Here is a 26,224-nt window from a genome sequence, read left to right on the forward strand (position 1 = left end):
GTTAAGGATTAAATTTAGTCAATGCTGAAAATTTGGTGAGGAGTTTTTTAAAATGACATATCTTCGGTTCAGTTCAATATTTTTATATAAGTTTTTTTTTTAATTTTTAGGATAAAATATAATTTAAACAAATTTTTGACAAACATTTTGGGATACAAGTTTGTGAAATTTTGTCATCGGTTCGTTTTAACATCTTTGCATATTTTTTTATTTTTTAAGATAATACATACTTATTAAAATTAATTTTTTTGGAAATTTGTTAAAAAAAATTTAGGGAAAAAATTAAAATTTTTAGTTCAAACTTTTTCGTAAATTTTTTTTTGTAATTTTTGGAAACATAAACTCTCAGGCGGCCGCCGTAGCCGAATGGGTTGATGCGTGATTACCATTCGGAATACGCGAATCTCGGTGAAAGCAAAATTAATAAAAACATTTTTCTAATAGCGGTCGCCCTTCGGCAGGCAATGGCAAACCTCCGAGTGTATTTCTGCCATGAAAAAGCTCCTCATAAAAATATCTGCCGTTCGGAGTCGGCTTGAAACTGTAGGTCCCTCCATTTGTGGAACAACATCAAGATGCACACCACAAATAGGAGGAGGAGCTCGGCCAAACACCTAACAGAAGTGTACGCGCCAATTATTTATTTATTTTATTTAACTCTCATAATTTTTTTAATTTTTTTAATCAAGGGCAGGGTTTTTTTGAGACGGCTTTGACCGGGTCCAGTCCACTCAAATGACTGTCGTTTCGACTCTGGTGTGTAGTGGTGGATCCATGTTCTATCCATTGTGACATATTGACGCGAAAACTTAGACTTATCTCGCTTAATAATGACCAAAGCGATTTGAATCGTCAATTCGTAGTTCTTTTAGTTCCGGCGTGAGCAAACGGGGCACCCATTTCGACAACAGCTGTTTCATAATCAAATGTTCGTGCAAAACAGTGAACGCACTGCCTTTTGATATCTTCAGGATGTCAGCTATCTCTTGCAACTTCACTTTGCGATTTCCCATGATGGTTTTGAGGGTTTTTTCAATATTTTCTGGAGTAACTGTCTCATTTGGACGACCAGGACGTTCATCATCATCGGTGTCTGCACGGCCACGTTTAAAGTCAGCATACTATCGTTTGATGGTTGTTTCCGAGGGAGCAAAGTCCGGATAACGTTTATCGAGCCATTACTTTGCTTCAACGGTATTTTTTTTGTCATAAAAAACAATGATAAATTAACACACGAAATTTATTTCAATTTATTGTTTTTTAAAAATAACAAAAGTAGCGTCACTTAAAGCACTGTAACTTGGTAAATAATCAATCGGATGTCTTGAAATTTTGACAGTATACTTCTAGAGCTTAGCACTATTAAATAACAAAATCGATTTGTTATTAGTGGTGCCATCTAGAGGTTCAGGTCCGGGACTTATTGACTGATGAGTTATCTTTAATTCTTTTTAACATTTTCATAAATTTTTAATTTTTTTTTAGCATAAAATACTTCTTCTTCTTAATTGGCGCGATAACCGCTTACGCGATTTTGGCCGAGCTTAATAAAGCGCGCCAGTCGTTTCTTTCTCGTGCTAACCGGCGCCAATTGGACACACCAAGTGAAGCCAAGTCCTTCTCCACCTGATCTTTCCAACGCAGAGGAGGCCTTCCTCTTCCTCTGCTACCACCAGCTGGTACCGCATCGAATACTTTCAAAGCCGGAGCGTTTGTATCCATTCGGACGACATGACCCAGCCAACGTAGCCGCTGGATCTTTATTCGCTGCGCTATGTCTATGTCGTCGTAAAGCTCATACAGCTCATCGTTCCATCGTCTGCGATATTCGCCGTTGCCCACGTGCAAAGGTCCAAAAATCTTACGCAGAATCTTTCTCTCGAACACTCCAAGCGTCGCTTCATCGGATGTTGTCATCGTCCAAGCTTCTGCGCTATACGTCAGGACGGGCATGATGAGAGTCTTGTAGAGTGTTAGTTTTGTTCGTCGAGAGAGGACTTTACTGCTCAGTTGCCTACTTAGTCCAAAGTAGCACTTGTTGGCAAGAGAGATTCTACGTTGGATTTCAAGGCTGACATTGTTATAGGTGTTAATGCTGGTTCCCAAATACACGAAGTCTTTTACAACCTCAAAATTATAACTGTCTACAGTGACGTGGGTGCCGATACGCGAGTGCGCCAACTGTTTGTTTGAAGACAGGAGGTACTTCGTTTTGTCCTCGTTCACCACCAGACCCATTCGCTTTGCCTCTTTATCCAGTTTGGAGAAGGCAGAACTAACAGCGCGGTTGTTAAGGCCGATGATATCGATATCATCGGCATACGCCAACAATTGTACGCTCTTATAAAATATTGTGCCTGAGCGATTAAGTTCTGCGGCTCGTACGATGCTCTCCAACATCAGGTTAAAGAAGTCACACGACAGTGAGTCACCCTGTCTGAAACCTCGTTTGGTATCAAACGGCTCGGAGAGGTCCTTCCCAATTCTGACGGCGCTGCTGGTGTTGAGCAACGTCATCTTACATAGCCGTATTAGTTTTGCGGGGATACCAAATTCAGACATAGCGGCATACAGGTAACTCCTTTCTGTACTGTCGAATGCAGCTTTGAAGTCGACGAAAAGATGGTGTGTGTCGATTCTCCTTTCGTGGGTCTTTTCCAAGATTTGGCGTATTGAGAATATTTGGTCGATGGTAGACTTTCCAGGTCTGAAGCCACACTGATAAGGTCCAATCAGTTGGTTGACGATGGGCTTCAGCCTTTCACACAATACGCTCGCTAGAACCTTATAGGCGATATTTAGAAGACTAATCCCGCGGTAATTGGCACAAATTGCAGGATCGCCCTTCTTATGGATTGGGCAGAGCACACTTAAATTCCAATCGGCAGGCATGCTTTCATCCGACCATATTTTGCATAGGAGCTGATGCATGCACCTTACCAGCTCCTCGCCGCCATGTTTGAATAGCTCAGCCGGGAGTCCGTCGGCGCCCGCGGCTTTGTTGTTCTTTAGGCGCGTTATCGCTATTCTCACCTCGTCATGATCGGGTAACGGAACTACAATTCCGTCGTCATCGATTGGGGTATCGGGATCTTCACATTCTCTATGACATGCGCAGCTGTCACTGTTTAACAGGTTCGAGAAGTGTTCCCTCCATAATTTAAGATTGCTCTGTACGTCAGTCACCAGATCGCCGTCTTTGTTCTTACAGGAAAACGCCCCGGTCTTAAAACCTTCTGTAAGCCGCCGAACTTTCTGGTAGAATTTTCGGGCGTTGTTCCTATTGGCCAGCATCTCAAGCTCCTCGCACTCACGTATTTCGGCCTCTCGTTTCTTCTGTCGGATAATACGTCTCTCTTCCTTTTTCAGCTCTCTGTAGCGATCCCACATGGCTCGCGTTGCGCCCGATCGCAGCGTGGCTCTATAGGCGGCATCTTTTCTTTCTGCGGCAGCATGACACTCCTCGTCGTACCAATTGTTTTTTCGGGCTCGCCGGAATCCGATTTCTTCTTCGGCGGCGGTACGTAGGGAACGAGAAATGTTGCTCCATTGCTCGCGTATGCCGATTTGTTGGGCAGTGCTTTCGGAGAGCAGGAGTGAGAGTCGAGTGGCGAATCTTCTGGCTGTCTGTTGTGATTGCAGCTTTTCGATGTCGAACATTCTTTGCGTAGGTAGATGCACGTTTTTTGCTGCACAGAGGCGGGTGCGCAGTTTGGCTGCAACAAGGTAATGATCCGAGTCGATGTTGGGTCCTCGGATCGTACGTACATCTAATACACTAGAAGCGTGTCTTCCATCTATCACAACATGATCGATCTGGTTTCGCGTTTTTCGATCAGGAGACAGCCAGGTAGCTTGGTGTATTTTCTTATGCTGGAATCTGGTGCTGCAGACTACCATGTTTCGGGCCCCGGCGAAGTCGATCAGCCTCTGTCCGTTACCGGATGTTTCGTTGTGCAGGCTGAATTTTCCGACTGTGGGACCAAAAATTCCCTCCTTGCCCACCCTGGCGTTGAAGTCGCCAAGCACGATTTTTATGTCGTGGCGGGGGCAGCGCTCATAGGAACGTTCCAGGCGCTCATAGAAGGAATCTTTAGTCGCATCGTCCTTCTCTTCCGTCGGGGCGTGGGCGCAAATTAGCGATATGTTGAAAAATCTGGCTTTGATGCGGATTGTTGCGAGACGCTCGTCCACCGGAGTGAACGACAGTACTTGGCGACGAAGTCTCTCTCCCACAACAAATCCGACACCGAATTTGCGCTCCTTTACATGGCAGCTGTAGTAGACGTCGCAAGGTCCTATGGTTTTCTTTCCTTGCCCCGTCAATCGCATCTCTTGGATGGCAGTGATGTCAGCCTTTACTCTCACGAGGACATCAACCAGCCGGGCAGAGGCACCTTCCCCATTAAGGGACCGGACATTCCAGGTGCATGCCCTCAAATCATATTCCTTATTTCGTTTGCAGGGGTCGTCATCAGTAAAGGCAGTTCTCATCCGAGGCTTTTTTAATCTTTTCATTGGGGGGGATTTTTAAGTGGCGGGTCCCAAACCCAGCGCACAACCAGCTATCCTGGAATGTTTCGCCTTCTCACGTTAGCTCACTCCCGAACGGGTGTTCGGAAGCTAACCAGAGGATACGTGGGCAAATCCCGGACGTTGTGAGCTGCTTGAACCATATGTAGAAGAATCGTCCTGGCCACTCCCAAGTGAATGGCGATCAGTAACTTTCCCCACTTGCGTGGACTTCTACACATGGAACCATAAAATACACTACTACAAAAATTTTGAAAAAAAAAATTAATATTTTTGTTGAAAATTTGTGAAAAGTTTTTTTTTTGTTTCATATTTGTGAAAACACCTCATACATTTTGTTTAGGTTTAGGAGGCAAAAATGTTGGTGTTTTTCGAGAATTTTTTGAACAAAGAAGGAATAATCAGAAATTATTTAAGTTTAGAGGATATTTTATTTATATTTTTAGATACACTTTTAAATTTTTTGAAGCTATTTCCGCGGGAGATAGTGGCGTTAGAGCGTGCTGTCCATGGACGATCGCCATCCGAGTGTCTTGTCGGTGGGAATTCTAAAGTTGCAATTTTTCTCTGAAATCAAAAGCAATTTTTTTTATTAACAACATATTTCCTAAGAATATGAACCTAATTATGGTAAAAAATATTGAAAATTGTATGCTTTCGAGGAGCTTGAACACAAAGTAGTTTTTTATACAATATTTTTAATCTATTGTGCTTAAAAAACCAGAATTAGGTTCATATAAATTAGAACTGAATAAAGAAAAAATCTCGAAAAATTTCAGAACTATGGGTCGATAACTTTTTAAGCTAGAAGGCCCAGCAGTTGAAAAAAGTAGTTTCGAGAAAAACGTCGTTCTAACTAACGCGCGCTACGGTGCCGAACCGACGGGTAGTTACTTAAGTGCTCATAGAATCAGGAATAATCAGAATTTCGCTTAAACATTTTTAGCACATATAGTATTCTTGATCTAAACCGGTTTCCCCCCTTAATAGCTGAGCCTACGTCCAAAATAAAGGTACATAGTTCTGTTCAAAGGTTTTGAGGGCAATGTTGAGAAGGTTTTTTTTTTTGGTGAAATGTGTTTGATTCAATTTAACATTTTCAGATTTCTTTATATTTTTTAGCATAAAAAATATATTGTATACACATAAAAAAAAATGTTGGAAAAAAAATCACTTTTTGCTCTCAAAACTCTCTTTAGGAAAAAAAATCCTGTTTTGCTTTTAATAATAACTCAACCTCTGCTCAGTAACTCCAGCAAGCTTCGTAATGGGTATACTTTAATTTTTCGCGTGTTATTCAAATACCCACAGAAATATACTTTCATCTGACGATGTAGAATCGCTTAACTGCATAATGCTTTCCTCATAAATATAATTTTCAAATAGCGAGCAGCAAAATGGCAATATTTGAAAGTTTAAGCTTTTAGCCTATATACAACCTTTTCGGGTGTTTGGCCGAGCTCCTCCTCCTATTTGTGGTGTGCGTCTTGATGTTATTCGACAAATGGAGAGAGCTACAGTTTCAAGCGGACCCCGAAGGGCAGAATTGATTGATTGATTTTATGTGGAGCTCTTTCATGGCAGAAATACATTCGTAGATTTGCCATTGCCTGCTAAAGGGTGACCGGTATTAGGAAAAACTTGTTCTTCATTTTGGTCGTTCACCTAGAGAGAACGTAGGTTCGCTCTCTGAATTCCGAATGGTAGTCACGCACCAACCCATTCGGCTATGGCGGCCGAATACATTCGCATTCATTACATACAATGAAACTTGTAGCTGGTTAGACCGTTCATAAATATTTAAATCCTTTTTAACGCAGAAAATTATAAAGAACTTGAAAGTTGAACTAACGGATGGCCAAATGGATGAAAAATTCATTTCAAAAACTGTTTACGTTTTTTCTTTCAGAGTAAATTTTTTTAAGGAATTTGAAAATTGGGTTGTCAGATGGCCAAATGGATACAAAATTACTTACAAAAACTTTTTGCGTTTCTTTTCAGAGTAAAATTTTTTGAGGAACTTGAATGTTGGACTGACGGATGGCCAAATGGATGCAAAAGTAGTTTTAAAAACTATTTGCGTTTTTTTTTCAGAGGAAATTTTTTGAGGAACCTGAAAGTTGAATGAATGAAAAAGTAGTTTTAAAAACTATTTGTGTTTTTTTTTTCAGGGGCAATTTTTTGAGGAACCTGAAAGTTGAACTGACGGATGGTTGATTAGATGGAAAATTAATTTCAAAAACATGTTTGGGGTTTTTTACGGTGAAAAATTTTTTAGGAGTTTAAAATTTGACTTGACTAATAGTCAAATGGATAAAAAATAAATTTCAAAAACTGCTTGCGCTTTTTTTGAGTAAAATTTGTTTTAGGAAATTATGTTTGAAAATTTTATTATTATTTATTTCTTTTTAAACCTTCATAAGCCCTCCGATAAACTTACTGATATAAAGTAAATCCATTCAAATGTGACAAAAAAATTTTATTTCGAAAAAATCCATACCAAGACGCACACCACAAATAGGAGAACGAGCTCGACCAAAAACCCATGTGGAGTGTAAGCGCCAATTATTATTATTTTTTTTTTTAATTCATCTTCCTTCCTCTCCTGATGTATTTATTTATCAATCATTCGAAAGTGACCTAAATCTTTCCGATATTTAAGTTGGTATGCAGAAATTATATCTCTAATTATAAGTCTATCTCAAAATAAATAAAATAAACAGTATTCTCTGTTCTGTAAACTGTTCGAAGAAGTAGTTAAAAATGAACTAATGATAAACTTTCAAGCGAGTAGGATATCTGCTTTTTCCCTTTGCTAGGCTCCATGTTTTGCCGTGGTGAGGTTGTAGGTAATGTCCTCACAGATGTTTCTGAAGCTTCGTTTTCCGATTCGCCTTATTTTATGTTGTTATGTGAACTGCGCATTTCTCACAGCACTCAATTTTTTATTTTGGCAGCATCATCGGAAGTACTAAAGGTCTCTGCTATTACTGAGCAATCTAGCGAAAGGATTTTTGAAATTTATTTTTCGCCTATTTCAAATAAACTCCCTCACTTGTAAAAATATTTAATATCCGTGTATGTATGTCAGATGTATGATATAAATGCACTGCTGGTATAAATTAAGTGGACTTAGTCAATCAATTTTTGTATTCCATACAAAAGCAAATCCTAGCCAATTCACCAGCTTGAGGGCACAAAAGTATGTATATCCATACGTAGTATCCTACTTGCGGGAACCGCTGCAAGTATCGGTCATAAAAGTGTCGAAAACACACTTTTAAACATCTCCCACCTAATTTTGAGTAATGGCGTCATTAGGTAATGAGGATGGAGGGTGGCAAAAAAATGTTAAAAGGTTAATCGTTCACAGGAACTCATTAATCAATTTCGGGTCAACAAAATAAGCGAAGCATGTAAATAGGCACATAAGCAAGCGACAAAAGAGAGTAATGAACAATCTGGGAAGGAAGGAACTAAGGATGTATGTGTGTGTGTGTATGTAAATATGCAAAAAGGTATAAACAAGACTAAGCAATATTTCGGAGATAAGGAAATAAGGAAATGCAAAGAAGAAGAAAACCAAGACGGAAATGAAAGCTTAGTCTAGCGTAAGCGAAAAAATACCGCAAAAACCCAAGATTGATATAGTAAAAAGAGCGATTACCTTGAGCGGTCAAGTTGTATGCATGAAATCGTTCTATACAAGGACATTTTCTTGTTTTTTTTTTGTTTTGTGTTTGCCCGAGCGGAAAGTGTATGCAGGCAAAAGGTGTAGGAACGAACGAAAGTGAATAAATTGCCAACAAAGTGAGAAAATTCGCTAAAAAAAGTAAAGTTAAATTTAAAAATCTCTCTAAGCAGACACGGGATTAGGAGTGAGTAGTAAAAGAGAAAAAGCATAGAATGACATAAGGAAGGCTGCAGATAATTATAAAACCCATGATGAGTCTATCGCTGGCGATTATGAGGTTAAAGCAAGCGAACGAGGTATGCAAAAATGCGTAGAATAAAGAGGAAAAGGCAAAGGAAGTGCGCCAGGAAGTACGCGATATGCATTTAAGGTGGGAAAAGGAGTAGAGCGAATTTACAAAGTATTTTAGGAGAATTTACAAAGCAAATAAACCCACAAAAATGGTAATGAGCAAAGCAAGAAAATTGTGCGAGAAAAAAGTCCCCTTACACACACACACACAATGCGAATCCCTTTGAAAGCGCAGCAAAAGGGACACTTTCGGCAGACATACGCGCGTGCATTTATCATTTACCAACCGCAAAGCGGCGTAGAGTAAAGCAGAGCGATGACGCTCTAATAGCCCAGCTATTACCCAAAGGAAGAAATATAACCGATTGGGCTGCGAGCTTTTGGGGCGACAAAGTGTTTTTAATTATGTGCGCAAACGTTCACAGGCTTAATGCATGCCCTTTCATAGTTTAACAAATACATGCAAATGTATGTATGTGTGCACAGTTGGGTGCATAATTATAGCAGCGCGTGGAAAGGGGCTTCACTATCTATTTACTTTTCATAATTTTTTTTTTGTATTTGATTAAAATATAACCTATACTAGGGCAAAAATCATATGAAGCCATGTTTTAAACTTTACGCAAAATAAAAAAAAAAATAGAAATTTTCATCAATATTCCGAACTTCTTAGCCGGGTTTGTTAGAAAATTTCGAAGTATGCAGTTTTATAGCTCTCTGAGTTTTGGTAGAATAAAGTGCAAATTTGAAGAGGCTCAAAAATCGCGTTGATTTTTGACAATTTTTTTTGCCGGTGATCTTGGTCATATTTTTCATATAAAAAAATTTCGAGCAGTCGCTCAAGTGATTTTTACCAAAAAATAACGCGAATTTTGAAGTACTTGAATTTTGGACTTTATTACACCAAAGGTAAATGAGCTACAAAACTGCTTACTCAAAATATTTCTTGAAATTCTGGTCAAAAAGTTTGAAATTTTGGAAAAAAATTTTGAAATTTTCATTTGTGTAAAAAGTTTGGAATTTTAAGCTACTATATTAAAAAAAAAATATTGAAAAAAAATTTTATTAAAAAAAATTGTAAAGCATTATATAAAAAAATTGTCTCAACCTGTCAAAATGTCGCATACCTATTATTGTGAACACAGCTGTTCATTTTTGTAAGTGTAAAATGGTTAGCCGAGCATGCGACACTTTCGTCCGGACTACCACATCCGCCAAGGCTCGTGCGTCAAAGCCTTTTTGCGCCTGGCCAGCGCATTCACTGAAGAGTTGTTTTTGTTCTCACCTCTTCCATTTAACCAGTTCATCTGTCAACTTCTTTGTGCGCGTGTTTAAGCAACTCTTTAATGTGACACCACACCACTCGCTTGCTCACAACAAAACCGCAAGGATGATAAGATCTGCTGGGTTCAACGGCGACGCTTTGAAGCTTCTGCAGTACTAAAACTTATTTTCCTACACGAAATTGGCATTTTTGTAAAAGGTAAGGCGGTTGCGTTAGCTGCGGGTGTGCGCCTCACTTGCGTCGAAATGAAAAACACCAAAAAGTATTGTCATCTAGTGCTTGTGTCCTTTGTCTTTGATGATGCATATAAAAGCTAACAACTTTGTATTCAATTTTCCATTCTCATTTCTTTGTAATATATTATTCTTCCATTATCCAGTCTATTCATTTTACATCGTTACATTGGTATAATTTCGCGCTTGTTTTTCAACTTTCTCCAACCACTTAAGTCGGCACAAAGGTTTTGCTAATCCTTTACCATTCCTCTCATATCTGTGCGTGTGTATGTGTGTGTGCTTTGTATAATTTTGTCTACTTGTCTGCGGTTTTCTTTCATATTATTTTATTTTTTGGGTGCTCGCCATTTGTGGTTTCGTTTGGTGTCCGTAAAATTATTTGCTTCGACCCAATAAATGTTCTACGGCTGACTCAACGTAGTTTGGGATAGATAAGCCATATTAGGTTGTTTACTCAACTTTCCTTTTTGCTCGCATGCTGTTATTTTTTTCGAGCATCGGGTTAAGTGTTTTCTGAAACGCCTTTCATTAGCTTAAATTGTTACTAAGAATTTTTTTTCAACTCACTTGGAAAAATTTACTTGCGCAAGGCCAAAAAATAATCGGAAAGGCACGTATTTTTCTAATTAAAAATGTAATTTGAGGTGAATGAAAAATAAACAGGCTGCTTGCAAAGGATTTCCTAATTGCATTAAAGTCAAAGCTGAAAGGAGGCAGATCTTATTACTTTACGTATTTGAGATTTTGAGAGCAAGTTTTCATATGATTCACGGATTTGCTTTGGGAGTTGTAGATTGGGTAATCAGGGGGGATTAATTTAAAGGCTATCGCATTTTAAATTGAAATAAAATAAAAAAATTTAAATTGATTTAATTATAATTTTTATGTAGAACCATTCATGGCATTTATTTATCAAAAGTCCGTAAACACCGATTTTGAATGACTCACTGGAAATCTTCGGTCGGTGTCTCGTGAATAACTTTAGTTATGTTGGCTTCAAATACCTCAATCGAAGCTGGTTCATCCACGAAGCTAGACTTAATAAAAGTCCCCACAAATAAAAGTCCAAAGGCAAGATAAATTACTCACCGAAAGGACGATGCAGTAAATCCATTGTTTCACAGACTGTAGACGCAATGGGCGTCTTGTTGGAACCAAAGGGCTTCAATTCCGGAGTCAGTGGTCATTACTTCCTCAGCCTGTTGATTGTCTGTCTCATATTCCCAAAGAAATTTAATTACATTTTTGTATAAAAAAAATAAAGTTAAGAAAAGTGTTTGCAAAAAGTCTATGGATGGTTAGTTTGTCGATAGAAACTGATATCAAAAAAACAAAATGTCCAACTCTAATAGCCCACAAAACATGTACATCTATGCCAACTGTGAGTGTGTCAAACTTCATATTGCTTCTATAATAACTTCTGTCGCAATTCTCCTCTCATAAATTTCCCTTCGGTTTTTACCAACCTTCTGCTTTCAAACTGTACCATTCCTGTAAAAGTTATCCGGTCAGAAGGCACGAGACTCACTCTTTAGATGGGTCATGAGTGAACCTATTTTGTTCCAAAATGCCATAGATCAAAGACCAAATATTGATGATAATTTTGTAGAAAGATCTCGCGGTCTTCACTCAGAAGGTCTCATTGACTCATAATTGGATACAAATGACCATCCCCTTCACTATCTTGGATCACTTGATAATGGTAGAACTGCACAGCGTAGACCAGTGATAGACACGATGGAGTAGTTCAACAAAAGGCAAGTGGATCCACTCACTCATCTACAGAGTGCAAGAATGGCTTGAAAGAAAGCATCTTGGCTGTAGCATCACGCCCAAGCATCTAGTGCAAGTGATGCTGAAGAGCAACGACGGAGTAACTTCGGTATAGCGAGCAGGTAAGGCGAAGACGCGAACGCCAAAAAAGCATGTAAGCCATCAAACTCGAAAATGCAGGTCAACTGACGATACCAGACATAGACACTTATCTTTCTGTGATATAGACAAGGACATGGTGGGTGGGGTAGTATTGATACGACAGGGATGGCTCTTTCCCCAAAAGATACAAACAGTGGGTGGTTACAAGCAGATTCTGCTTTCGACATACCATATCAAGACCTAAACGGACATAGAGTTTAGTGCTCGAACCGCCACCCGACGAAATACTTAACGATAGTACCAGGAGGATCGTAAAAAAAAAATAAAAATCTTATCTTAGAAAATTTGCCATGGATGATCCCGACTCCACTCTAATACTTTGTAATTCTTCTTAGCTGCTTTGTCAACAAAGAAATTTTTTACAATTGAGAATTGGGAAGCCGGATTGTGTTGCCAAGTAGCAATTGCATCTGAAGGTAGTTATCTTTTGGCTTGAGCTTTAGATCACTGATATATTTCTCACTTATATTTGGAAATTCTAATAGTAACGCAATTTTTTTCGATGGTATCAGTTTACGGGTCCACCTATCCTTTGTTCATATTTTCCACCGGTCTGAACCGAGCTGACTACCCTACTAAAAATAATCATTTTGCTGTACTGAAGACAGCCGTTATTTGGAATTATTCGCGATAAGTAGGACTGAGCGCTCGATGCCTTCTTTAGAGCGTTGATGCATTTCAAAGTTCAAACGACTGTCAGTAATCACTTCAAGACTTAGTTGTGATAATTTCAGCTAACACTATTATTCTGCTGCCGAGTACTGCTGGTGGTTTTCAGGCAGAAGTCTTTGCGATGCTGCAACCCTGCAAAATGCTTAGGGAACGTGGAAGCGGGGGAGATACTAACTTTTTTCCCATAGTCAAGCCATGATCAAAGCTCTGACAAAGCCATTGTGTAGATCCAAAGAAGTCAACTCCTGCAAGGAGGGCATATAATCTCTTGGGTGTGCAGGTAACGTTACTCTGATCTGGGTTCCAGGACATAGCTTGCTAGGAAGGGGACTGAATTGGCCTCATCCCCTTACTGCTGTTAAAGGGGAATTTAATAATTTATTTCTCAGGAAAGGCAAAAAAGAGCTCCATTTCTTCATGCGATATATCGAAAACCCTTTAGTCCCAGTAGACGGAGGACTCAGAAAGTCCTGAGGACTCTACGCCATTCAATTTCCTAACTCATTGTTGTGTTTACTAGACATTGGATTATCGACAAACACACGGAAAAGCTAGGGTTACCATTTGACGGCCATTGCAGAAGCTGTGGGGACCGTTCAGGGACTGAGACTGTTGAGAACTTTCAGTCAGGCCAGCTCTATATCAAGTAGTAGTATTTCCTAAATTCAGATCTCACAAAGTCTTGGAAATATCACGTCATTCAATTTGCAAACTGATAGCTATGTTTTCTGGCCATTGGACGATCGGCACACACGCGGAAAAGTTGGGTTTACCACTTAATCCCCATTGCAGAAGCTGTGGGGACTTTTCAGAGCCACTGTAACCGAATGTGTTTATGTGTGACTACCAGTCGAAGGTACAGAGGTTCGAATCTTCGGGCATGAAACATCAAAAGATAGAATACGTTTTTTTCTAAAAGCGTTCGCCTCTCGGCAGGCAATGGCGAACCACCGAGTGTTTTGCTGCCATGAAAAAGTTTCTCAAATCAAATTCGCCGTTCGGAGTCGGATTAACACTGGAAAAAAATCAAGACAGATACCACAAATAGAAGGAGGAGTTCGATCAAATACCAAATAAACGATGTAAGCGGATATTAACCCTTCATCCTTGCATTCCCCCCCTTTCAGGACGTCACCATCACTCTTGTGAAATATAACATTAATTTTTTTAAATTAAAATCTTCCAACCATTTAAAGTTTTCTTCAATAAACTCCATAAAACACCAAGGACATGTGAACGAAAAACGACAAGCCTTAACTTCCTAACAGCATCAACGGCGAAACAAAAACAAATAAATCTACTAGCAGCAAGCACTTTTTCCTCCGAGAAGTCATTAGTAACGATTAGCAAGTTAGTGGCGTGAGCGCGCGTACGCTGACATTGACTTCATTCATTAAAGAGCAGCAAGCAACTCGACAAGCTAACCAAGTAGCTGCTAGCAGCATAAAACAACAATGCCAAGTGAATGCAGTATTTGGTCTACTGCGCCATATGCGCATATGTATATGTACAAATGTCTATGTAGGTGTGTGTATTCATTGGAGCAACGCTTGGTGGTGCGCTACTGACATCGCAAATGTTTAGTCAGTTAGTTGGTTTAGTGCGTTGCTGTTTACTTAATAATATTGCATTTAAGACAAGACAAGGCGGCACTTTTTTGTTTGCTTTTACCACTCACACACCCACGCATAGACACACGCTTGCGCTTCGTGCCACACCCCAGCGCACTTGCAGGCATATAAAAATATGGTCCACACAAATGCTAGCGAACAACTAAATGCGCAGCAAGATAAACAAATGAAAGTGTCCTTTTTGTTTAATGTGCATCTGTTTGCTTGCTGCATGCATCTGGCTGTATCTCTGTATCTCTGTGTGCCTTTGTGTGAGTCTGTATGTTAGTGGCTATGTCAGTAGGTAATGTGCCATGCCAGAGTGGCTGCTCTGCTTACATAACTCTTCACTTTGTTGCCATACTTTACATGGTGTTTGTGTAGTTGTTGTCTAAGTAGTGTTTTGTGTTGTTGATGCGCCACTGAAGTGCATCCTTTTTCCGGGTGCAATGTACATTTTCTTTTCATGTCCTGCCGCTCGTAGCCACCGCCACTGCTTAGACTCTCATTTATGTTGTAGTTTGTTTTGTCAGCTCTCGTTGTTTGCTTTGTTTTGCTTATTTGTTGATACATATTTCCCTATGCTGGCAATGACAGAGGCGTACACAACAACAAAAACAAGAACTGCTGGTCTGATGTTGTTTATAACCAAATTGTCAACATAAAGTTAAACAAATTCCAGTAACTATTATGAGAGAAATAAATACTTAGCGTGCAAGTTAAACTAATGCGAAAGTAATGTATTGCGATTCAAAATGGGGAGAACTGTGATTAAAATAAGTAATATTTTTTCTTGCAGAAAATAGCAATTCATGGAAAGCTTCGTCGCTAAAACAAGACAAATCGTATATTGACCTGCAAGCAGGAACTTAGATCAAAAATTATGGACTATGAAGTGTGGGTGGTCTAAGACCAGGAAAGTTGTATCATAGATTGCAGATCGCAGAGCATATATGGATAGATCATAAATTCTAAATAAACGACAAACAATTTAAGGTTATTTATAACAGATTTTAGATCAAATACCATAGATCATAGGCTGCAAGTCATAATTTACATATTAGAGACACAGTTCATTGCATAACTTGGATTGTAGGCTATAGATCAAAGATCATAGATTATAGACCGTAGATCATAGGAAGCAGATCATACGTCAAAGATCATAGATGGTAGATCATAGATCATATATCAATTGTCATATACTATAGATCATAGATTATATACTAGACCCCAGGTTACAGATCATGGACCATAAAATCTAGACGACAGACCATAGATTGTAAACTACAGTTCAAAAACCATAGGTCAAACACAATAGATCATAGATCGTAGATTGTAGATCGCAGGTCACAGATAATAGATTATATATCAACGATCAATCTCCCCAGGTTATATAACATAGATCATAAAATGGCCATATCCCTCAATTTTGCCACAATTTACTGTATATTCACAGTAAACTGCAGACTGACGAAATCGATTTCCAAACAAAACTAAAAAACATCAAGTCAACTGTCTGCTCCAATTGCTTTGCTACTCCAACGCTCAACGCTGAGTTGTATTTTGCACCACTAGACATTGCGGGCAAACTTACTACGATAAAGTAGTGAGGTGCAACCTACGTCCGGACCAAATAGTGAAGATCTAGGTTGGCTCTATTCGCGAATGGTTGACTGTGGGATGGAAGTACCGTGAATGTGTCTTCTTCGAGGAATTCTTCATTTCATCTAAATTTATTCATCTGGCCCTATGCAGTGATTTTCATGCAGGCGTAGCTACTACCGCAAAGGCAAACGAGTAGCTTCTGACTAGTCTAATAACCTATAAAGAGGTAAATAAAGGGTTTTTCAGTAAGAGCGCTTCAACTTTTGAACTTTTTTGAATAAAATACAAACGGTTTGACTTTTTTAACTAATTTTTTTTTATTATCGAGTTTGAACATATACATTTAAGTATAAAATTCGATTTCTTTTGCATGACCACCGCGTGCACGTTTTACGAAGTCGAATCGTTGAACCAAATTTTCGACCAATCTTTTGCATAAATCGGCCGAAATTCCAGCAATTTCGCGTTCAATATTGGCTCTGAGCTCACAAATCGTCGCCGGCTTGTTACTGTAGACCAATGACTTCACATAACCCCAAAACGGGACGGCTTGTTAAATGGACCGTAAAATGGCCGTAATGCTCTTAAAGTAGCAGCAACAGAACGAATATTTTCATAAAAAATTTGCACGATTTGCAATCGTTGCTCAAGTGTGTAGCGTTCCATGATGAAATGTATACTAATGAAGTTTACAAATGACAAGCGAAAAATAAAAAATATTGCGTCGTTCGCACTCCCTATCGGAAAAAAGTTGAAGCGCACCTATTGAATAACCCTATATTTGTTGGAATAACCAAGCGACTATCCGAATTTTTGGCTCTCTGGTGTTGTAATCGGACATAGTTGGATTGTCATCTATTTCGGTTTCATCTGTACATTTGGGTACCAAGCTAAATTGTATTCTAGCTCATTGGCTCGTCACAGGAGACTGCACGGGTGATGATATGTCTAGGCAGAGCACTCTTTTCTTGGATTCTCCTTACAAGGAGGAAGCATCAAAAGCCTAACGCCTTCAGTGTGAGACTTTAACCCGAACTGCACATATTACCGTCAAAGCATCGATCCCACAACTACTACGGTTAAGTATTTCATTTGAACACTGGACTCTACGTCCATTTCTGTCCTGATGCAATACATAGAAAGTAGCATCTGTTTAAATCATTTGAAATGTCCCGACATGTCCCTGTGTATATCACAGAAAGGTGAGTTTCTGTGTCTGGTATTGTCTGGTATTTGCTTACATTCTCGTGTTTGATGTCTTATACACTTTGCTGATGTTCGCTTCTTCGCCTGCTCGTTGTATCGAATTTCCTGCATTATTTCGCCAGCCACATGCGGTACGTGTGTCCACATGTCGTTGCTCTTGAACGTCAGTGGCACTAGTGTGAGGCTACAGCCGAGGTTATCTTCTAGTGTTTTCCTAAATCTTCTGAAACGGGGACATACGAAAGGCACATGATCCGCATCTTTGTCGATTCCTGGCTCGCACTGCTCGTCGTATGGATTATCTTCTTGCCCAAAGCGATGAAGGTATGCTTTAAAGTATCCAACCACTAATTATTTCTTTCAAGCCATTATTCCATTCATCCATCAAGGCGATGAGACGGTGGCAGGCAGAACACCCTTAAGATATTTTTTTCATTCAAAAAACATGTGAAGTTTCCTTTAATTACTTACCTGCAATCTACTCTTGGCCAGTTGAACATTCAACCAGCTCTGCTAATACTAGGCAAGGAGCTTGACTTGGAGAGTTGCTAAGTTTTTCTGGGCACGATTGCATCGGGGATAGTTAATAGAACTTCTAAGACCAACGTAACCATATTTTTTGTTAGGTGTTAAAGCTCTTAACCGAACGCGGGCTGTTGTGAGTCACTGCGGTAAAACTCAATGAGTTTTTCTTCATCAATACCTGCAAGGAGGCTGAGAAGATGACATCAGCTCTGCATCATCGCGGTAAGACTCAATATATCTTTGAGTCCCTCCGAATGTACTTGCATGAAAGATAATCAGATAAAATCTCAGCTCATCTCAGCATTTACTCGTTAGGTAATCTGCTTTGTCGAGGGTGAGGTTTAAACATCTTGGATCTAACTTCCTACATACGCCTGAGAAGCTATCAGGCTTGGATATTAGGAACTTTGGCATAGGCACGCAGCGGATTTCATTCATATCTCTTAATAGTGTGACAGTAGCGTAGCCTTTTTCATATGCTCTTATCCCTATACTTTTTTACTCCCATCTAACAGTTTTGCTCAGCATTTACTTGTAGGTATAATCGAAGTTGTTTTTGTATTTTAGTACTACTCATTGCAAGCTAAAGTCTCAGCCGACCCTGCCACCATTAATCGCTCTTCAACTGTCATTATTAGTCCCCGGATACTACTTCTGGGGTAAACAGGTGCGATGCTTCAAAGTGTATGAATGCACTCCCCACATAGCAGTTTGTGCTCCAACATGAGGAGTATCTACTTGCAACCAAAAACAAACAAGTTCAAAAGGTAAATATTATTTTTAGTAGTCTCTCAATTCTAAAGAGGAAACAACAGTTGACATGATTACATATATCACTATTAATGCGCTAAGTGTTCTGGCTGTCATTGGATGGATGGAGTGCATTTGGAAATCGGCGGAACAACTTACTCAAATAACAACCAAATGTAAAGGAATAAGTGGCACAACGGGAAACCCACTGGGAAAAAACGCAGAGAATAAGACTTTAGAGGCCTTCGCGTCGAACAGCTCAATTTAATGAATTAAAAAAAAATATATATACATATATATGTATATAAACAACCACAACAGCAGCAGATAGGGCATTTGTAGCAGTTGGAATGAATCAATCAAATGCGCGAGCAAACTGGAAGCGACTAAAATTGAGGCGATGAGCCCGCTGTGACTTGCGCGCTGTATGAAAGGCAGCCGTGTGTGTGGCACAAGCAATGGCGTGAGCACCTTCGGGAGCATATGAAACACATTTTGTTTTAGGGTATTTAAAATATGTATGCACCACAGCATAAAACAGCTAATAAAATAATTTCGAACATAATAAGAATGCACAGCATGTCAATAAAAATCAGCAAAGGATGTGAAGAAGTCGAGGCAAACAACACAATTGACTGGCAAGAAGAATGGACCAAAAAGCAAAGGGTGAACCAGTTGTATGAGTGGGAATTTTGAAGTTGAGAATGTTGAAGACTACAAAAATAGCAAACAGCAAAAGTATTTGAACTCTATTAGAAATGGCAGCCAATGTAGGAAGTGCAAAGAGTAGAGGGGGCTTAAAAATAAAATGAAATTAAGAGGCAAGTGAAAATTATTGACCCCATGGGGCATGCTAAACAGAAAATGGAAATATGGGCATATGCATGCAAGCGATTATTAGTAGAAAAAGAACAAGCCACGTCAAAAAGGAAAGCAAAGAACATTTGGAAATTTAAGGTATTTGGTTTCAAGCTGGAAAGCCATAAAACAAAATATGCACCTTCATTTTCTAAAATATATGTGAAGTATATAAATGTTTATAAAATAGTGTGCATACACATTAAAAATGCCAATATGAGCGGTGATTAGCAATCCTGGTATTTCGGTGCATTTTTAATGTAATTCCGAATTTTCGGGATTTGTTTTGGGACTCACTGGGGGTATATATAAACACTATATACATATATATATATAATTAGCGCTTAAACCATTTTGGATGTTTGGTCGAGCTCCTCCTCCTATTTGTGGCGTGCGTTTTGATGTTGTTCCACAAATGGAGAGACCTACAGTTTTAAGACTCCGAACGACAAATGATTTTTCTGAGCAGCTTTTTCATGGCAGAAATACGCTCGGAGGTTTGCCATTGCTTGTCATTACTACGAATCTAAACAATCGGAAACCTATTGTTTATTGGATTTAAAATGTGTCTTTGAAAATAGTTACTCACATAAAGTCGCGTCTTCTAACTGTGATCTTAATTTGAGGCACACAAATCATACCAACGAATATTCTCGAATTGGTAATGTTGCACATTTATCCACTTATTGCACGTCAACAAGAGGAAATTCAGTAATTGGATCAATGTAAACTTAGTAACATTAATAAGAGTTTACTCTAAGTCTTTGCTACACTTTAATTTAAAAAAATGAATGAATTATCGTAGGATTCATATACTATATTCTGGCCCTATTCTAAACATCTATAGCATTTTTGTAACGAAACACGTTCTCATAAGCGACAGACGACCCATCCAGTTTTGACTTTGCCAATCTCCATTAGCTTTTTGGCTTTCAGACATGGCAGGCTAATGATTTAATCGCTTTGTGCACCTCTTCCTTGGAGGTCACCTCATCGATGTCGTTGCATTCTATTTTGATGCGATGGGTAAGCGCCTTCACTGCTTCTTCGCTACCTAAAGTGGCACCCACGATAGTTTTGACACGATTTCGTCAGTTCGATTAAGAGATCGCCTTTTTGGGTTCTTCTTATTGTCGATACTGATTCAGCGAAGTTTTTGAGTTTTTCGTCGCTTTTCAATTTCTTTAAAATGTCAGCGTAAGAACTAGTACCCGTTTTTTTTTTCAATTATTATGGCGTCGGGTCTTACTCTTCCCGCACTTTTATTACTAGCTTGTTTGGCCTTTTTTGAGTTTTTGTTTTTTACCAGTGTCCACTCGTTTGTAAGCTTCCTCTGGACTGAGTGAGAAGAAGCTGGTACATGAACCTTTTCCACTGCTTCAGCTTATTTGTTTTACTTGTAGGAGAAGCCTTACTGCCAGCCTTTTGGCGTCTAATGTCTGTGTTAATTCTTGGCCTGGGAGACGTTTGTGTGCTACTCGAATGGCAGGGTATATCTCTAGAGTTTCCTCAGCAGCTCCGTAGTTGCCGGATTTTATGCTAAACATAACGTCCTTCATAGGTTAATGGATGATATATTCTTGCTGGTCTCGTGGCTTTAGAGGCTTTGGGATTAATCAATCTCAGGATTGGCCTCTTTAATACAAGAATATTTCTTTCTCGTCGTCGTCACGTGGGAAAAGCTCTGTACTACATAATTCTTCCAATCACTGCTGTAAATAATAATAAATCAATTTCTTGACGAACCCATGAAAAGTTTTTATTAAAAAAGAAATCACTTGGCTCTAAGCAGCGTTAATGAGGTTGTAATATTGATTTGGCATCCACTTCTAGCGCTTTAAAATAAGGAAAAGCGAGTGTCTAATAATCAATGTGATTGAAAAAAATTCTTAAAAAATTAGTATCCGAAATAAGTTGTGTTAGATTAGGTTATAATGGTTGCACACTTGGGCGAAGAATTCATGTCCATCTTTTGTGATACTATTGCAAGGGCAAAGAAATAAAGGAACACGCTAGGACGAAAGAAGAGGAAGTAAGAGAAGAGAGAGTAGGGGAAGGAGAAAGGGGTGGAGTATTTATGGATTGCGAACGGTGACTGATTTGCGGTTGTGTTAGCCGCTTTATGCTCCTGATGAAGTACATCAAATTTTTGATATCAAGGCCTGCTATATCAGCAGGCGTAGGAAAGAAGTGAGAACCAAGATGCTTAGTTGAAGAGCAGGTGCTGAGATATTCCACTTCATCCTCCTTACAGCGGACGCAAAGAGGACTCGAAGTAATTCCAAGAATCACAGTATCATGGATAGAGACCTGTGAGGACACCCACGAAGTTTGAGAGCTGAGATATTGTCAATCTCAGAAAATGCCTCGAACGCTACCAATTCACTCGTGGCCAGAAGGATTTTTCGACTTTAGAAGTTTGTGTACTTACCTAGCGCTCCCTGAGTTAACACAAAACCCATCGTTCCAGTGGGGAAACCACCTCACAGGTCCATTGGCTGACTAGCTCGTCCGCTTCGCAGTTTCCTGCAATATCACTATGACCAGGTGAAAACTAAGTGAAATCAGGCATTCATAGGTCAGTTTCGAATGCATCGTGATTGAGCCGAGGGCCCTCATTGCGCTTGGCTATCGGATTAAATATTTACTGTCTTAACAGTAATTGCGCAAGTGAGTAGATAACCTCTGCTTGGAACACCCGGTAGTAATCCGGTAACCTGAATATGAGTCTGATAGAGAGATTCGAAAAAAGTACTAAGTAGTAAAATTTCTATATTCCCGCTAAGTGGAGTTTAACCAAGAATGATAGACAGAAGATTGCGCCCATCAGAGCGTAAGTGACGTCACGTTTGCTGAGTTGTGCAGTATTGCCAACCATTTGCTCTTCGCAATAAATTTAGTGCTTTTTTATACCGAAAATGCGAAAATTTTTAAGTTTCGTGTTTGTTTCTTTTTTTTAATTTAAAGCTATCGAAACCTTAGGTTAAAAAACAAACTATATTATTAAACAAAAAAAGGTTAAAAAAGGTCACTCTGAGAAGATTTTAGTGCTAGTGAAAATTAGTTGGTTTTTATAAAATTTGATATTTTGAAAGTGTGAATTTAATTTTTGGCTCCATTTAAGGTTATGCAAAAATATTAAATGCCCATCTCTCAACTCTTCTTAAGATTGAAAACCTTTATACACATTTTATAAAGCATTTGAACTTACTGAATGCGAATTAAAACCATAGAGGTGTAATCGTTTCTTCCGGTCATCAATCCTTAGTGAGACATAGGACATTAAGAGTTATATTAATTGTAAAAATAAACAACAAAATACCAAAAAATACTAAAGAAACCTTACTGACATTTTTACAAAAAGAGTACCTTATTTAGTTAATATACATAACTTCAAATATAGCAAAAAAGTCGTTCCCTTAACAAAAGAGTCTCGCTTAACAAAAAAACTCATAAATTAAATTGTACATAAATATGACACATTTATTTAAGAAAACGCACATTTTAAAGACAATTTGTCACGCATACAAAGTTCTTTAAGTGATTCAATAAAAATTTGTTGCGTTATTTTCTTTGAATGGGCATTTTAGTGCGTTTTTATACCCAAAGCTAGGCAACACTGCAGTAGCGAGAGAGAGAGATTTGACTACCGAAAGCAGAAGAACACCAACAACACCTGCAATCGCGGGCAATGCCACCAGATGTTAAAAAAAAGTAAAGCTAAATAAAACTGAGTGAATTATTTAAATAATTATTAAAAAATGTGTATTTTACAAAATTATAAACATGACATTTTAATTAGAACAGCTAGAAAAGTGTCATGAAGAAAGAACTAAAACTCCGAGTCAAAAAATAATAAAAAAACAAAAAAAAAATCCAAATCAAGTTACGAAAATGGCCATAAAAAAAAAAATAATTAATTGGCGCGTACACTTCTGTTAGGTGTTTGGCCGAGCTCCTACTCCTATTTGTGGTGTGCGTCTTGTGTTGTTCCACAAATGGAGGGACCTACAGTTTCAAGCCGACTCCGAACGGCAGATATTTTTATGAGGAGCTTTTTCATGGCAGAAATACACTCGGAGGTTTGGCATTGCCTGCCGAGGGGCGACCGCTATTAGAAAAATGCTTTTATTAATTTTGCTTTCACCGAGATTCGAACCGAGGTTCTCTCAGTGAATTCCGAATGGTGATCACGCACCAACCCATTCGGCTACGGCGGCCGCCAATACTGGAGCTAAAATCACGTAACTAGTTGTCAAATTCGCTGAGCGCAAAGTAACGGGACCACGATAGGCGCCATCTCATTATTCTTTCCATCATGGAGTTTAACCATAAAACTCTCCGCCATGAATAGACTGGAAGCATTTGAAATGTGACGGAGACGTTTCTAATGAAGAATGAATGAATTATAAAAATTCAACACGCCTCCTTTGCAAGCTAAGTCCAAATTAAGACGAAAAAACCTTCCAGCAAAAAAGCTTCTAAACACAAAAAAGCCTGTACATACTAACAAATTTTGTGGCTTTACTTTGTAAGATTTAGAGAAATGTAGATGCGCAAGTTAATTTCATTTCCTGAGGGGGCGGGGTTTCAAACAGGAAAAGTGAAAGGTATCTCGAAATAAGTATTTCAAATTCGTAAATTAGTATGCGAGTACATATGTGCAGTTATATTTCCAGGTTTGCATGCCTGCACGTATTCAACCATGTAAGATAATTTTTGAATTCCTTCAAAACCCCCGGTCACCCTATCTATTCCGAGCATACCAATGAGGCCAACCGAAAGGCTTGCCTACACAAAGGTTTGCTTTCAGTAAATTAAAGCTGTCAGTGGCGCAGAGTTGGAATGGGGACAAGTAATGCCACACACACCTTCACAACGGACGTATACTCGTACATTTAACATAGGGCCAACTGTCAGATATTGGCGAGTCAAAAAGTCGAACAGGAAATACGAGCGCTGGCGAAGGTAATTTCAATTTAAATTTTATTGAGAACAAAGTGAAAGTATGTAAATACTAACAAAACAAAACGAGAAGGCGGGGAAAGCAAATACAACAACCAAAGTCAAAGGGGTAAAGGTGAAAGGTTAATGGTGAACGGAAGTGAATGGAAGTGAAAGGAAGCATAAGACAGCTTGTAAGGGATGTGGAAAAACAAAGGACCAGAAGAAGAAAAAGAAATGCCGAATGAAAACCTGCTGACTGACGGGAAATACACGCCATAAAGCAGACACGGCCAATGTGGATGTTGGCACATACAGCCATACATACCTATATCTCACACATACATTTACTTTTGACGTAAGAGTGGCAGGTGAATCATTTCTGGGCTTATCGCGAAGGGTGCGCAAATAGACACGTGGGGTTGGCAAGACATTGAAGAAGCAGAGGAAGCTAGTCATCAGTTTTGAGAGGCAATAATCATGTATACATATATACCTACAGAGTAAAAGAGGACGCTTGCCTCTAGAACGTGGGCAGAGTTCGCGCTAATCTACGAAATTTTGAAGGACTATCGAAGAAAGAATTTTACGCAACGCCAACAATTTAGTAAGCCAATAATTTAGTTGATGTAATATACAATAAAATTTATGTATGCTATGAGTGGGGGCCGATACTTTGCTACTATTTTTTAGAAGCAGAAGCGAGTAACTTCTGAACTTTAAAGCCTAATTATGCTCTCAAAATTGGCAGCAATAAAATAGAAGTAAAACTGTTTATATATTTCGAAGCTTACCAGTCAAGAGGTCGCACCACTTTGTAGTAACACATTCAACTTTTGCCCTTCTCGAGTTCAACCGATGGTCATTTTAGTTTTGGCGCAAGTTTGTTAAACGTCGAGCACTAAAAGTGTTTAGGTAACGAAAAAATCATCAACTGAATAAAACATCGACCGTCGGCAAGTAATCTTTTACCGACCTCGACCTCTGCTCCCTGCGGGTTCCAGTCCAGTGCCATTCTCGTTATGCTTTCAAAATAGAGTCCCAAAATTTTCGGGATCAGTCAAATCTTGGCAATTGACATTGACACAAATAAGTACAACAAACTCTATACAAAATACAGTTTCGGGATCCCGCAATTACAAAATAAAATTAAATTTTGTAAGATCACACTTTAATATCAAAAAATAAGTACAACAAATCCTATAGGTGCTAAATTTAATATCGGGACTGTTCCGGGCTCCCTAACCTGCAAAATAATATCCCGAAATTGTCGGGATCAGTCAAATCTCGAAAATTGCCATATCTAGTATAAATGCTACTCGCTTTCCATTGTCAGGGTTTCTCTGTGAAGCAGCTCCTATTATTGCCAATAATCTCCAAACCTGGCTGAGGCGAGAAAATCAATGGCTTGAAAGCAAGAAAGCTGAAACAAAATAGTAATTATGATCTTTGGTGTTTTCAGTTAGGTAACATAAATCAAGATAATCCCTTCTGCATTAAGAAATCAATTAAGTTTATACCCAGAAGCTTGAGAAATGCAGTAGAATTGATGACAATCCTGACTCGCTTGCGAAACCAGCGCGTTGAAGTCCAGTTTCAAATAGTTGCTGAATTTCTTTTAACGATTAACAAAACTATTCTCATCATTATTGCGCCTTAATGCAATGCGACTTCTGCTGTGGTATATTGTGCTTGACCGCAAGCTTAAAATTGAAGGCTTCTTTTGAATTTGAGCACCTCCTTCTTGTGACATATAACGAAACTAAGTTCATGAAATTTTTCAGGTTCAAACAATTTTTATAAAATATTTCTTTTCTTCTTCACATTAAGAAAGAGAGTCTTACATACATTTTTTACATCAAATATTTTACGCATACCCCAAATCATATCCAGTGCCAGATCAGCCGCCTTTGATGAATCTATTGTTTCCCCACAGATTCTTTCGCACATATAATTACTTATTTTTCGTTAAGAAAATTAATTATTTATTTACTCGCACGTCAGTGCTTTCCCACCGATACTGCAAGTAATTAATTAAATGATTTTTCTATCCATTGCATTCCACTGAAGTCTAAAATTA

At 38.8% G+C, this 26,224-nt stretch overlaps 1 protein-coding gene across 1 annotated transcript in view; it reads right to left on the minus strand.

The window, feature by feature from the left end:
- Positions 1–824: 824 nt before the first annotated feature.
- The window catches only part of LOC129242129 (uncharacterized), a 142,162-nt gene continuing 116,762 nt past the window's right edge, over positions 825–26,224 (minus strand). The window contains exon 2 of the mRNA XM_054878687.1: positions 825–1,093. Within this exon, the coding sequence (XP_054734662.1) occupies positions 825–1,093 (269 nt within the window). The remainder of the gene's footprint in view (positions 1,094–26,224) is intronic.

The sequence above is a fragment of the Anastrepha obliqua genome, chromosome 3 (assembly GCF_027943255.1).
Source record: "Anastrepha obliqua isolate idAnaObli1 chromosome 3, idAnaObli1_1.0, whole genome shotgun sequence".
NCBI classification, from domain to species: domain Eukaryota; kingdom Metazoa; phylum Arthropoda; class Insecta; order Diptera; family Tephritidae; genus Anastrepha; species Anastrepha obliqua.